General features: G+C 33.2%; 1 protein-coding gene across 20 annotated transcripts in view; it reads right to left on the bottom strand.

Annotated features, from left to right (window-relative positions):
* Positions 1-7,729: 7,729 nt before the first annotated feature.
* Positions 7,730-15,194, bottom strand: part of Rbfox1 (RNA-binding Fox protein 1) — a 146,985-nt gene continuing 139,520 nt past the window's right edge. For 10 of the 20 annotated variants that reach the window (XM_041777351.2, XM_041777353.2, XM_041777352.2 and 7 more), the window contains 4 exons: positions 15,009-15,080; positions 14,204-14,364; positions 12,178-12,241; positions 7,730-11,325 (listed from right to left, as the gene is read on the bottom strand). In XM_041777351.2, coding sequence (XP_041633285.1) covers positions 11,281-11,325; positions 12,178-12,241; positions 14,204-14,364; positions 15,009-15,080 — 342 coding nt within the window. In that variant the 3' untranslated portion in view covers positions 7,730-11,280. Of the gene's footprint in view, positions 11,326-12,177; positions 12,242-14,203; positions 14,365-15,008; positions 15,081-15,194 lie in introns of those variants that run through there. The other 10 variants (XM_041777356.2, XM_041777354.2, XM_041777355.2 and 7 more) reach the window with 4 other exon arrangements.

The following is a 15,194-nucleotide window of genomic DNA, read 5'->3' as shown; positions in this document are numbered from 1 at the left end:
TCAACTAGCTATTTTGCATTATTGGGACAAAATGGCATCTCACTAACTACCAGTGATGCTCATCTAGCTATTTTGCCATATTGGAACAAAATGGCATCTCATTAACTGCCAGTGATACTCATCTAGCTATTTTGCCATATTGGAACAAAATGGCATCTCACTAACTGCCAGTGATACTCATCTAGCTATTTTGCATTATTGGGACAAAAGGGCATCTCACTAACTGCCAGTGATACTCAACTAGCTATTTTGCTTTAGTAGGACAAAATGGCAACTCTCTAACTGCCAGTGATGCTCATCTAGCTATTTTGCATTATTTAGGCAAAATGGCATCTCACTAACTGCCAGTGATGCAGCAATCTAGCAATCTAGCAATTTTGCAATATTTGATGTTTTTTCCATTGTCCACCGCAAGAATGCCCTTCTATTCAACCTGTTTAAATTATCCCACCCAAAAAAAAAAAACCGCATACTCCTCATAAGTCAAAAATAACAAATTTTTAAAGGTTTTTTATTTACTTCAGCTTTAAATAAATAAAAGAAGAAAAGGTGAGGTATGTGGAAATGTCGGAGGTCGTTTCCAGTGGTTTCGGCTCGGTCTTGATGGCACCCTCGTCGTGCTGCCCCAGCACCTGGCCCGCTTCTGCTCCTCCTCGTCCTGATCCTCCTTGCCAACGCTCTCTGTCTCGCCATCGGCATCCGCTTTGAGTTCCTGGAAGCTTCCTGCATTTAAATTTAAAAAAAGGATAGTTTTTGGGAAAAAAAAACTAATATTAAAAAAATCATAACTAATTCAAAAGTGCATGAAACTCAATTCGAAAAGCTGTTCTGAGTTAGTTTTTCTAAGCTAAAACTGCATACTACGTTTATTTTTCTCAATTTTAATGATGGTACCCCTTACATATTTTTGAAAAATTGGTGCGATTTATTTTGATCGTTTTTGGGAAAAAAAACCTCATTTTCATTTCATTTCATTTTCAATGATCATAACTCAGCCAAAAACGCATGAAATTCAATTCGGAAAGCGGTTTTATCTTAGTTTTTACAATGTTTATTAAAATGCATACTTAACTAAAAACTTTAAAAAATTCAAATTTTTGACAATTTTAATGATGTAACCCCTTACATTTTTTTTCGAAAAATTGCGAATTTTTTTTTTCTTCCAAACATGGCTTATATGACTCGGCTGTTGATGCTGATCAAGAATATATAAGGTTTATAGGGTCGGAAATGACTCTTTCGCTTAGTTTTTAGCTTCTTAATGAAATTATAATACCCTTACAGGGGTTCTTAAACTTGAATATTTTTCCATTAATTGAAGCTTAAAAATATCAGACAAAACCCTGATTAAAGTAAATTCATTAGACTAAACAATTATTTAACAAATAATAAATAAATAATAAAGCTTTTTTCAACTTATAATTTTATCTTTGTCTAAAATTTCTCATAAATTTCTTTAGTAATCCCAATTTCTTCTACAATTTTCCCCTCAGTGTACTATCAGTCACCCCCATTTCCCCCGAAGGCTGTCAATGTCCCTCGATGTTGATCACAAAAATTGAATTGTATATACAATTGAATTCTGTTTTGAAAAATGGCTGCACAGGCAGCCAGGCAGCAGCCGGGAGCAGCCATTGCATAATTCCAACACAGACAGACACAGCTTCCGCTGGGAGCGGGGTGCTGGAAAATACTCTGAGGGGAGCTTGGACTTTTCCAGCCACAAAAAAAAAAAAAAGCGAGGAAATTCCTTCCTGCAAGTTGCAGCTTGAGTTATGACACTACCGTAAGGTCACGCCGGCAGTGGCAGCAGCTGTCGCTGATGGCTGGCAAAGTGAACTTGGACAGTTCCCATGCATGGCAAATGACAGTCGTCGTCGAGGTGTTTGAGGATTTGCCTCGCCAAGGAGACTCGAGTGCAATGATGCGGCAATAACAGTTGGCCAAGAATGTGCCAGGCATTCGTCGTCGTTCCAGCATCCTTGAGGGCAGCCAAGAGAGGGTGGCAATTGATTGTAAATACGAAAATGATTACACATGAAATTGGGTTACGGTATGGGTAAAGGCCTGAGTTGGTCCTGGGATTCGATGGATATTTCCACACCTGAGGCAATTGACATTCTGGCCGTGTGGCTGAAATTAAACTAACGAACATTCTGCGGTTTGATTTGGGATTTAAGTCATTGATTAGCAGTGGGACTAAGTAGTGGAAATTGCCTCACAAACTTCTCTTTAGCATTTTCAAGGTTTCAAAGTCTTTCAAGCACTTGAAAATTTGCCAAGTCCTCTTGGACCGTCTAAATATTTAGACAATCAAACAAGATTTGCGGCAAAGTGAAGCTATTTATTTTGTGGCTAAGATGTCGGCCAGTTAGCCTCCCCAATCGATTCGACATGGACACACACACTCTGAACTCGGGGCTCCTTTTGCGGTGTTTGGGAAATGTTGCAACCCATTTGGGAGTTTCGTTTACGTTTCGGTTGCATTCCGATTTTGTGGTTCTTCTGCAGGAAGCCTGAGCGCCCGAAGTGGCCTCCAAAAGCAAAGTCAAAGGTTGCAAAGGGGATTTTTCATTAAGCGCGCCAAATGAGGTCAAAGGTTGATGTTCGGGATGTTCGATTAATTAGAAAATTTGGCTGACAGGCTTTGTGGGACTTACTGAATAATTAAAGGCTTTAAAAAGGGAGTTTAAGTTTAAGGGGATTTATTATTATGATGAAAAGGTGATTTTAAACTATAATTACGATTAAAGTTTGATATTAAGGGGGAATAAGGCAACCCCTTATATCATTTCAACACCTTTTTACATCAGCTCCTTTAGCACTTTGCAAATGCCTGCCATGTTTGCCTGGGGGATCCTTTAAAAAACATTTAATTAAAATGCGTTACAAGACCCGAACAAGGCGACAACGCTACATTGTTAATTATAAATTTTTCCCTGCATGTTTGCCCTGAGTGTGTCTCTGTGTGAGTTTTTTATGGCGCAGCATCGGCAATTAACAGACAAATATAGCAACAAATAACTGCCAGCAGCCAGGTTTTGCAGATGCTGCGATTTTTATGCCGCTGAATTATTGGCGGTTGTTGTTCCTGCCACAGCTGCCGGCATTAATCCAACACGCGCTCTCCGATTCGATATGGACTATGGCCGCCGCTGCATCTAACCGATGCGCCTCGTAAACCAGACCCACGAACAATAACCCCATCCCGGTGGATGCTCTGTTGCAGGCGCCCCCATTCCTTGGTTCGACATCAGCCCGGGCCAATGTACATTTTTGCAGTGATTTGCGTCCATCGGCATGTCCTGCGAGGATATTCCAACTCAGTCCGCGAGGCTTTTCGTGTTGTTTCGCTGTTATACTCAGTGATATCCTGGAGTTTTTTTGGGATATATGGAATAAGGGATTGGTGAAAAGATATACATATGAGATATAATAATTATAAAACCTTGTTTAAATATAAATAATTTATTTTTAAAATAGTTTTAAGCTGTATTGTACTAGTTGGTTTATAAATAAATATATTAAAAAGCGAGCTTGTATTTGTTTTATTTTAATGTTAACCATTTTTAAAAAATTTTAAACATTAACTGACTTTTTTAGAATTTTAAACAGAAGCAGCAGAAGATAATCGATATTTTTGGGTAAAAATCCAAATTTAAAAAATCTGTAACTCAGCCAAAAATGCATTAAATTCAATTCGGAAAGCTGTTTTGTCTTAGTTTTTATAATGTTTATTAATCTGCATACTTAACTAAAAACTTTTAAAAATTCAAATATTTGGCAATTTTAATGATGTAACCCCTTACATTTTTTTGGAAAAATTGCGAAATTTTTTTTTCTTCAAAACATGGCTTATATTACTCGGCTGTCGATGCTGATCAAGAATATATATGGTTTATAGGGTCGGAAATGACTCCTTCACTGAGTTTTAGATTACGATATTTTTGGGGAAAATCAAATCTTAAAAAATCTATAACTCAGCCAAAAATGCATTAAATTCAATTCGGAAAGCAGTTCTGAGTTAGTTTTTTTAAGGTTAATAAGTCTGCATACTTAACTAAATTTTTTAATTTTAGTCGATTTTTGAAAATTTTAATGATGTAACCCCTTACATTTTTTTCGAAAATTTGAAAAAAAATTTTTTTTGTTATAATAGCCAAATCGACTCAGCTTTTAATGCTGATCAAGAATATATATGGTTTATAGGGTTGGAAATGACTCCTTCACTGCATAAAATGATAATCCATGGGAGGAATATAAGATACCTTCATATTTCCATAACTTTTATTTGCTCTCCTTGAACCCATTTCTACTGGATACGTCCTAGTCCAAACTAGCATAGAAACTCTCCTTTGTGATATATTTTTTCTGTGCAGCATCGCATCCCTGTCTGGCATTCAATTGAACCGAAACGCGAATGGTCATTGGGTAAGCCCCAGCGAGAGGCTAGGGGGCCATATGCATACGCACTCTCTGATTGCATCAAGTTGAAATAATGTAATTAGTTTTTGTGCCGCGGTCGTGGTCGCGGGTCCGGGTCGGGAATGCAATTCGGCGGAGTGGCGGGGATTGCTGATGTGGCTTGGGGGTTTTCGGGGTGGGATAAGTTTGCCCCGTCCGATGTTTTGGGGCCTCGTTAGCAGTTTGTTTTGTGGAAGAGGAGAGAGTTTTTGCTGGCTAACAACGACAGAAAAAAAATATAGATAGGTGGCTTCAGCGCTGTTCGTTTCAATTGGAATTCCCCGGTAATGGCAAGCGTTTTGATTAGATGGCCAGGCTTTTTGACACTTTTTTTTTCCAAAATCATAGAGTTCTCGGTGTCATTAGATAATTAAAGTAGGAAACAGGGGAAGGGAATACCACCAGGATACCTTAGAAGAGCTGAAAAGTATGCTAAAAAATATATTTAAAATATGATCGATTATTTCTAGGATTAATCATTTAAGTTATACATTTATTTGTTAATTTCGGGGTTTATTTTATGTTTTTATATTATAAAATAATATACAATAAATCATAAACAACTTGAATAATGAATATTTATCTCTTTGCTTTATTCCATAAAGAAAACTTTTTAATAATTTATAAATTAAAGAATTTTCCCATATTTTCTTTTCATTAATATCCTAATTTTCATTTATTTTTAAACTTAATTTTGCTGTAAAAATCTATAAACTCCATAAATAAAATCTTTACTTAATTAAAAGCAGCCCAATTTTGGCACAACCATCCCCTCTAGGCTCTCCAAAATCAGAAAACAAATTTGATTCCAATTTAATTCCAGTCATAATTCATACTGTAACATCTGCTGCTAGACTTGGGCTTGGTTAACTTACCCGGAAATCACAGGACCTCTTCTCTCTATTATTTTCTACCAACTCCAATGCCCAGCCTACATATTTAAGTATCTCCTTATATCAAGTTGGCAAGGCAAAAGTGCTTTTTGGCCACATTCCATGGCGGCGGCCAGAAGGAGACCAAAACGGACCGCACCAATTTAATGGCGCCCCATTACGCGCCATATCGAATGGCCCCAACAAAAAAAAAGAGAACAAAAATTATCGCACAACGGCATGCCATTCGCTGGGGCTGTCAAATAATTAATTAGAAAATAATTGCACGTAATAATTCATGGGGGCCCCTCTTTCGGGGGAGCCATTCAAATGGAGATAGATAGGGAGAAGAAAGCCAATGGCCCCTGGGCAGCCTGCCATAGCACAGATTTTCCGGCTGCAAGATGGGCGATGGGAAATGGAAAATTGGAGCTGGGAGCTGGGAGCTTTGGGCCAAGCTAATTCGGAATGTTAGTGCTATTAATTCCGTATGCATTCGATTTGTGGGCACGGGACACACTCAACCCACTCAACCCACCGAAGCTGTCATGTTGCGCACATCCAGAATTAATCATCGCCATGCAGCATAATTTATTATGTCACACAGTGGCCGCTGCCGTTTGCCGCAAAACCCAAAACTGTCGGGCATACCGACTGAAAACCAGGGGCCTGGCCAGCAGCGGCGATTACTTCCTGCGGTCGTCGGTTTGACGTGGCCCATTTAAAAACAGTGGCCAGGACTTTATTGCTCTATTTACGCAAACAGGCACAAATGGGTTCGAAATAATAGGGGTTTTTTGGGAATAGTTCAGGGTTTGTGTTCACAAAATAATTATAATAAAATAATAATAATTACTTTACCTGAAATATTTTGTAAGCCCACACAATATGTTGACTTAAAAAGAAACATATTTTAGATAAAATCTCATTTTAAGACATAGAAAAAATTCCTTCCCTTAAATCTGCCTACTGAAATTATTTTAAAACTTTATTCATAAAATTACGATATTTTTGGGTAAAAATCCAAATTTAAAAAGTCTGTAACTCAGCCAAAAATGCATTAAATTCAATTCGGAAAGCTGTTTTGCCTTTGTTTTTATAATGTTTATTAATCGGCATACTTAACTAAAAACTTTTAAAAATTCAAATTTTTGGGAATTTTAATGATGTAACCCCTTACATTTTTTTCGAAAAATTGCGAATTTTTTTTTTCTTCCAAACATGGCTTATATGACTCAGCTTTTAATGCTGATCAAGAATATATATGGTTTATAGGGTCGGAAATGACTTCTTCACTGAGTTTAAAAATCGATACGATATTTTTTGGGAAAATAAAAACTTAAAAAATCTGTAACTCAGCCAAAAATCCATTAAATTCAATTCGGAAAGCAGTTCTGAGTTAGTTTTTTTAAGGTTAATAAGTCTGCATACCTAACAAATTTTTTTAATTTTAGTCGATTTTTTGAAAATTTTAATGATGTAACCCCTTACATTTTTTTGAAAAAATTAAAAATTTTTTTTGTTTGCTTAAATAGCCAAATCGACTCAGCTTTTGATGCTGATCAAGAATATATATGGTTTATAGGGTCGGATATGACTCCTTCACTTAGTTTTACGAGTGATTACGATATTTTTGGGGAAAATCAAATCTTAAAAAATCTATAACTATTTTTGAAGCTAGAAAAATTCTGATTACGATTTCTTATGACAATTATTTTAAAAATTTAAGTTAAAATAATATTTAAAAAAATTTTCCAATTAAAATAAAGCCTTTTATGATTTTCCTTACCTTGTAAATAACATTACCTTTACATATAACCTCTAAACACTATTTATTTAAACACATTTGTCATCTTTGTGGGCGTTTTACCCCAGAAATGTCGTTGCCGAGTGTCCCATGTTGACGGGCTCTTCAATCAAATGCGAAAATTTGTATAATTACAGGCTGGTTTTGGATGGCCAGACCCCATACGCAGGCCTCTCAAGTGGTGTACAGCCATTTGATTTAATCACGTTAATAGCCTTTGCATGTCGCGGCACTCACGGGGCTTAGAGAGGTGTTAAATGTTTGCGGTTGCATTGTAATAAACTTGCATGCAAATGGCTGCCCCATCAACTTTAATTACTACTTAGGCTCCTTTTTTTTTGTTTGGAGTAATGAAGAAATACTGCCTAGGATGGTAAATTGATGATTGATGGGAGATTGTTACCTAGAAGAAAGAAAACCTTTGTTTCACAGAGGTGTGAGCCATTTCCTGTGAAAGTTTTCGCCAAAAACCCTGATTGATGGTGTCCTGCTAAAGGCTAAATGCTCTATGAAAGGCCTTTTAGGATAGCAAAATATGTAATATAAATTTTATAAATTTCCATAAATAAAAACACTTTGTTTTGCGTTTATTTTGCATTTTTTAAAGTTATGTTTTTATTGCATTTCTCTCGTTCATTCTCTCTCTTTTTGTGTGGCGTTTCATTTCAAAATGTATTCTGTATGAATCTCAAATGTTGTCCTCACTTGCTCTTTGCTTTATTTATTTGTATTTTTTTATACTTTTTATTTGCACATTCACAAAACAATATTACATTTTCTCTGCAAGTGATTGCCCATTGGTTTTGTGTATTTCTCTCTTGTTTTTTCTCTTTTTGTTTCTATGTTTGTTTACAATTTGTCACAACCTTACAAATTGAAAATTGATATATAAACCAAATACAATTTCGGAATTTCTCTGTGTGTGTATTTGAAAATTCTCATTGAAAATGAAATTTGAGCGGGGATTTACCTTTTGGTTGCTAATATAATAGTTAATAATACTTTGGTTATCGTCTCTCCTCCGGGTATCAATTTTTGGTTTTGTAAGGTGACGGCTCTTGGCTTGGCCATTAGTTAAGCAGCCTCGCTAAATTTAAAAAATATTTTTACTTTACCTTCTAAAAATTTTGTTCAAAGAAAGTAGATATTTCCTTTTTTTGGGGGAGGGGAGGAAGTAGAAGGAGGAATGCTATTTTCAATGTTTTATGCATTTTTTTTGTTTGTTTTTTAATTCATATTTTTATTTCAATTTTTTGTGTGTTTGCATTTGCTCATTAAAAACAAATGTTACAACTTACAATTTGGCACATCATTAAAGATTAGAGTTTCCATATAATATAATATATATATTATATATTATATACTTTATATTTATACTTTATGCGACGCCTAAGCGCCTGAATCTATGTGTGTGAAAGTTAAAACAAAAAAGCTGACTACACAGATTACGTAAAAAAAACAGTTTCAAATCGTTTTAAATGAGGAGTTTTTTGGAGCTTTACTATAATCATATACATCATATATTGTAGCTGCAGTGTTTGATTGAGTTGCATTTGCATTTATTTTTGTTTAATTTACTCGTGAGCTAACTTTCTTCTTAAGACAAAAATTGTGTTTTTCTTAGAGTTTTGGTTTTTTTCTTTTGTTTTTCTTTGTTTTTTAAAAGTTTGCGGTGGAAGTTGAGTTTATAATTTAAATGTATATACCATACCGTATTTATTATATTTAAGTTTTGCTTTATAACTAGATCTTTTGCCTGGCTCTCAAACCCAAAATGTTCTGTCTGTGTGTGTTTGTTGTGGGGGCGCCAAAAAGTATGCTATGCTTTTTGGCAAACTATTTTTTGTTTTGCGCTATTTGAAAAATTCATTAAATTTAATTACGTCTTTTATTATTATTTTAATTCACTTGAAAGCTACATTTAATTTGGCAATTGTTGGGTTCGATTTGTTTAGTTTTTCTCATTTTTTCTTTATTGTTTTTTCATCTCCTTGCCTGTCCCTGGTCAGCATCTAAACTAATGTTTAATACCTAACTAAAATCATTTAAAATATAAACTTTGGCTTTAAAAATGTCAACGTAAAATTAGATATATATATATATATCATATATCAATGCAGTGTAATTATGAGAAACAAAAAAGTACAAAGAGTAATGATGCCTTTAATTAATTCTTCGATTTCACTCAAGGACCTTAGCCTGTCTATGCCATTGTGTGTGTGTGTTTCTGAGAGGAATTAAATAAAATATTATATATCATATATCATATTTCATATATCATTGTGTCATTGTAAATATGTACAATCTGAGACAGAAAAGTTTAAAGAAAACACCATCAAAGTTGAAGCTCTTTCTCTCTTTTTCAAGTTTAGGTTTTTTTAGTAGGTTTTTTTTGTCGAAGAAGAACACTTAAAGAATTGCACGTTTACACACACACAATTAATTAGTAGCTTTGTTTTTGTTTTTGTTTTTTCATAGCATAGTTATGGTTGATAAACAACTAGTATAAATTTGTTTTTGAAGACAGTAGCTGCCTAAGAATCAAATATATAGAGCGAGTCAACTCCCATTTTTGAGCATTTTAATCATTTTAACATTTTGAAAAATACACAACGTTAAAAGTATTTCTTTTTGTGCATTAGATTCGAGTGTGTGTGTGTGTGTGTATAAAATAAATTCTTAGTTTGCTTAGGGAAGTTGCTGGCTTCGAAACAACATCGAAACGAATTGCTTCTTATTTGTTATTAATTTTTACACAACACACAAGGAAAGTGCTACGGAGTAAGAGCTAAAAATTGTAGTTTTTTAATGCTTATTATTCGATTTTTCCACATTATTCAATCAATGGCTTTTTTGTGTGTCACTGGAAGCTTGACCTTTTTCTTTGTTTTAAAACTAATATATATAATATATATTTCTTTTTTTTTGGGGGGGTTTTCCCTAGTTTTTCTTAATTTGTTTTTCTTGCTTTTTGCTGCATTTTAAAGTAAATATTATTGTATATTCCAAGGATATGTCTACGTGTTGATCTTTTGCATTTACCTATGCGCTACAATTTATGGGTTTTCTTCTTCTTTTGAGCAATTCGAATTGAGTCGAGTTTTGTGGTTAATTAGCTGCCGAAAATTAAAATATTTAAGGTATTAGGAACAACCAAGCAACGCATTAAAAAATAAATTCGTTGACAAAAATACAAATACAATACAGAAATGAGTATTCTTTGGGGTAATCAAAATTAGAAATATCAATCTAAAATAAATATCTATATCTTGCAAATTAAAATGTACAATTTGTTTTGATTTTGTAAATGTTTTGTCGCTTTCCCGTCTTACTACAACCTACAGTGCTAATTGTTTTTTCTTTTTTAGAATATAAATCATAAATCATAAGGACCTAACTTAGTACAACAAAGTTATGAAATCAACAACCAAAAGCTTTAAAAATATATATAGAGTTTAGTTTTCTCTTTTTAGTTTTGATGATGATGAAAAAGTACCTAAAAACATTGCTCTCTTTTTTAGCTGGTTTTGCTTTTTGATATACAAATACAATGCCCTATATATAATAACTATATATCATGTCGGTAAGTGTATATATATAAATTCTGATCAGCTTTTTTGTTCTGGTAAAAATCTACGCATGAAGCACATTCTTCTTTTCTGCAAAACTAATTTGCAATTTGAATTTTAGTTTTTTTTTAATATTTTTTGTTTGGTTTACTTATATAAACTCCATAGAACTGCCTTTAGCTGCGTATATTTTTTTTGTTTTGTTTTTGGTTTAGCTTTTTACTGGACGACATTGATTTGTTTATGTTTTTTTTTTGTTTTTTTTTTCTTTGTTGCTTAGCTTTGATTTTCAACTCTCCAAGGTCCAAGGATGTTGTTCTTGTGGCTGTTGTCCTCTGATGTTGTTGTTGTTGTTGTTGTGTGTGTGTTGAGTATCTTTCATCTATCGGTTTAGTTTTTGGTTGCAACTTCTACTTACTGCTTCGTAGGGAGAGGAGTATTTTACGTCTAAGTTACTAACTTATTCGCTTTGCTTGCTGCTTGTTGTTCATATTATTAATATTATTGAGCATTTTATTCGTCGAGAGTAGTTCGAGTGCATTATTTGGATGACTGGCGTAGATTGTTCTTAATATGGCGTGAAACGATTGAAGCCGCCGCGATACATGGTTGCCTGATGGAGGAAAAGATTGAAGAGAAAATGTATAATTAGTAAAATTATTAAACATTAGTAATTAGCTAGAAAAATACTTAAACATTAGGTAAAAAATAATACAAAGCTGTTTAAGCTTAAGCTTTGATAACTAAACTTAAAATGAATTAATTTTAAATCGGAAAATTGTTCTGAAATTGTTTTTAAAACTGTTTTTTTTTTAATTTAAAGTTTTTTAAAATTTACATTTTCTCAATTTATGAGAAAATTTTTTCAAAAATTTTCAATTTTAACGATGTAACCCCTTATTAAATTTTGAATAATTGAAAAAAATTTGTTTTGAATATTTTTTTTTATAAAAATCTAAATTTAAAAAGTCTGTAACTCAGCTAAAAATGCATTAAATTCAATTCGGAAAGCTGTTTTATCTTAGTTTTTATAATGTTAATTGATCTGCATACATAACTAAAAACTTTAAAAAATTCAACATTTTGACAATTTTAATGATGTAACCCCTTACATTTTTTTCGAAAAATTGCAAAATTTTTTTTTTTTCAAAAACATGGCTTGTTTGATTCAGCTTTTGATGCTGATCAAGAATATATATGATTAATAGGGTCGAAAACGCCTTCTTTACTGAGTTTTAGCTTCTAAAAGTAATTATAATACCCTCAAAGGGGTCTTAAAATGTAAATATTTATCCATAATTTTATATGATTATTTTTTGAATTTCTAAAATTTAATAAGCATTAAAATGCCTGAATTTCTGTTTGGCAAACTGTTCTTAGTTTATTATTATGTAAATAAACATATTTTATATTTTTAAGCAAGCTTAAAATAATATTTAAAAATTAATAAGTAAACAATTCTTACCCCATAGCCAGGCACTGGTCCAATGCCATGTCCTAGATAAGGATCTGCATACTCGCGCGCATATCTATAAATATTTGGTTCGTTCAGCTTATTAGTAAGTTTTCAGGTGCTATTTTTTGTTTTTGTTATTTGGTTTTAGTCTTTGGGATGAGTTGATTAGTTGATGAATCCAGTTGGTTTTTTATTTTTAATTATTTAAGATTTTCTTGAATTAACCATAGTTGTTAAGTTTAGTTAGGGTCTTGCAAAATTGCTCTATCAACAATTGTACTTCTTGAGTCCCCAGTTTTAGACTTCTACACTTTACACAATTACACACAGAATAAGGAAAGTGTTATAAAAAAGAAAAGAAATCAAAAATAGTTAGACAAATTTTAAAAAAGAATGGTAAATAAAGAAATTTGCTGTAAAGGAAGGAATTTGTTATAATAAAAGAGGAAATAATAACAAATAATAATAAAATAAAATAAAAAAATAATAATAAAATAAAATAAAATAATAAGAAAATAAAATAATAATAAATCAAAATAATAATAATATAATAAATACATAGATTTGTTAGAAAAAGAAAATTGTATAAATTGAAATTGAATTGAAGAAAATAATAAGAACTTAAAGAATACTTAAAATATAATTAGATATATAATAATAAAAATTACAGAGAAAGTATAAAATATTAACCAAATAAAATATATAAGATATTAGAATTTAAATTATTTAAAATAATAATAAATACTTAGCGTGAAAGTTAAATTTAATATTTTATTAAACTATAAATAAATAAATTATAAATTCCAACAAAATAAATAAAAACAATGGAAAATAATTGCGGGATAATTACTGTAGTAAAAAGACCTTTAAAAATATATTTAAAAATAGATTAATAATATATTTTACACTCCCAAGACCTGTCTAAAAATACTTCAACTGAAGACATCGTCAAAACTTTTGTTTTGTTAATACTTTTAATGGGTTAAAATTGTTAGTGAGTGATGAAAGATTAGAGTTAAGTCACCTCTATTTATATAAATTTTTGTGAGGTATTACGAGGTCTGTCAAGACATTTACTTTAGGCATAAATTTTCAGGAAGAATGTGAACCTAATTTTATTATACCCTTGCAGGGTATTATAATTTCAGTCAGAAGTTTGCAACGCAGTGAAGGAGACGTTTCCGACCCTATAAAGTATATATATTCTTGATCAGCATCAACAGCCGAGTCGATCTAGCCATGTCCGTCTGTCCGTCTGTCCGTCTGTCCGTCTGTCCGTCTGTCTGTCTGTCTGTTTCTACGCAAACTAGTCCCTCAGTTTTAAAGCTATCTGAATGAAACTTTGCATATAGTCTTCTATATGCTCTCACTGCTATATATGTCGGAACGGGCCGGATCGGACGACTATATCATATAGCTGCCATACAAATGTTCGATAAAATTTTAGAAAAAAAATTAAAACTTAGCTGTTTTTCAACATATGGGCACTATTTTTTACATATGACCATTTTATATTATTTCTGAATTTTGGTAAAAATTTTATGAAAATCGGACGACTATATCATATAGCTGCCATAGGAACGATCAGGAAATTAATAGAAAAAAAATTATAACTTCGTTGTTTTTCAAACTATTTTTATCTACTCTGAGATATAAGCTTATTTTATTAATTCAGAATTTTGGTATAAATTTTATGAAAATCGGACAACTATATCATATAGCTGCCATATAAACCGATCGGTAGGTGTAGGGAAAATGTAAAACTGGGAATGTAAAACTGTAACTGTCAAACTCTCAACATAATAAGTATAGATAAAATGCAATGAAATAATATCTGCAAGGGTATACAAACTTCGGCGTGCCGAAGTTAGCTTCCTTTCTTGTTTTTAAAGAGATTTTAACTATATAAAATCCAAATAAAAAACCAAAATAAATTCAACTTTCTTTCCCAAAATTCCTTTTTCAAAAAGTAAACATTAAAACAGACTCTCTTGTTAGTTAATTTCCCTTATCTTTCCTTGATAGATAAACTTACCCAGCTACGGTGGCATAGCCGGCGAGTGCCGGCTGGGCGGCTGCTGCGGCAGCGGCTCCATAGGCGGCCCGGGCAGCTACCGCCGTATAGGTGGTGGCCGCCGTGGCATATGCCTGCTGCTGGGCCTGAGACAGCGGTGTCTTTAGCAGCGGAGCAGTGGCCTGGAAGAGCGTTAAGCAAAGGACATTAAAAACTAGGTTAAATCCTCGAGGAGAACAGACTCAGTCACAGATCGGGTAGGGTGTATGGATCTGCAAACTGAATCTGGGTTTCTCTTTGGGGGGGAGGGGTGACAACGGCAAACGACACAAGACTAGCGGAGGAGGAGGAGGAGGTGGAGCAAGTGTGGTGAGCAAAAATTAAGGAACCCAAACCGGTGGAGAATACACACACAACCACAGATAATCAAAATAACAGGGGGTGCAAAAAAACAAAGTGGCAGGTTGGTTGGTGGGTGGTCAGTGTGTGAGATGTAATATTCTATGTACACTTAGGTATAACCTTTAAAACCGAGCTACGAAGAGAAGAGAGAGAACCCAAGATGCCAGGCTACCAAAAACCGAAAAGCGAGGCTCGTAAACAGTAAATAACTTAGCATATTCGATTATAAACTATGGGTTAACTTAGAACTTATGGCATTATAGACATACATGATTATTAGTTAAGGTGCAAACATTTAAAAATAAAAACAAAATGAGAAGAGACAACAATCAAACGGAAAATCAAGGGGAAAATACAGATAGATAAATCTATAGTATAGGTGCAAGTTGGAATTGGACTAGAAGCTAGATATGATTATTTTTACCAAAACATTCTGTGGAACCGGAATGCGGTTGATCGTATGTGGGTTACTGTTTAGCGTAGTCACAGTGCGGCGCTGTAATTTATGGTTTTTTTATATAATTTTTCAATAGTGTTGTTGAATTGTTGTTGAATTGTTGTGGTAATTGTTGAGTATGTTGTTGTATAACAGTCGTGAAAGATAAACCAA

Source organism: Drosophila kikkawai, chromosome 3L (assembly GCF_030179895.1).
Source record: "Drosophila kikkawai strain 14028-0561.14 chromosome 3L, DkikHiC1v2, whole genome shotgun sequence".
Taxonomy (NCBI): Eukaryota; Metazoa; Arthropoda; class Insecta; order Diptera; family Drosophilidae; genus Drosophila; species Drosophila kikkawai.
Note: the sequence above shows the minus strand (reverse complement) of the source record. Positions and strands in the feature narration are given on the sequence as shown.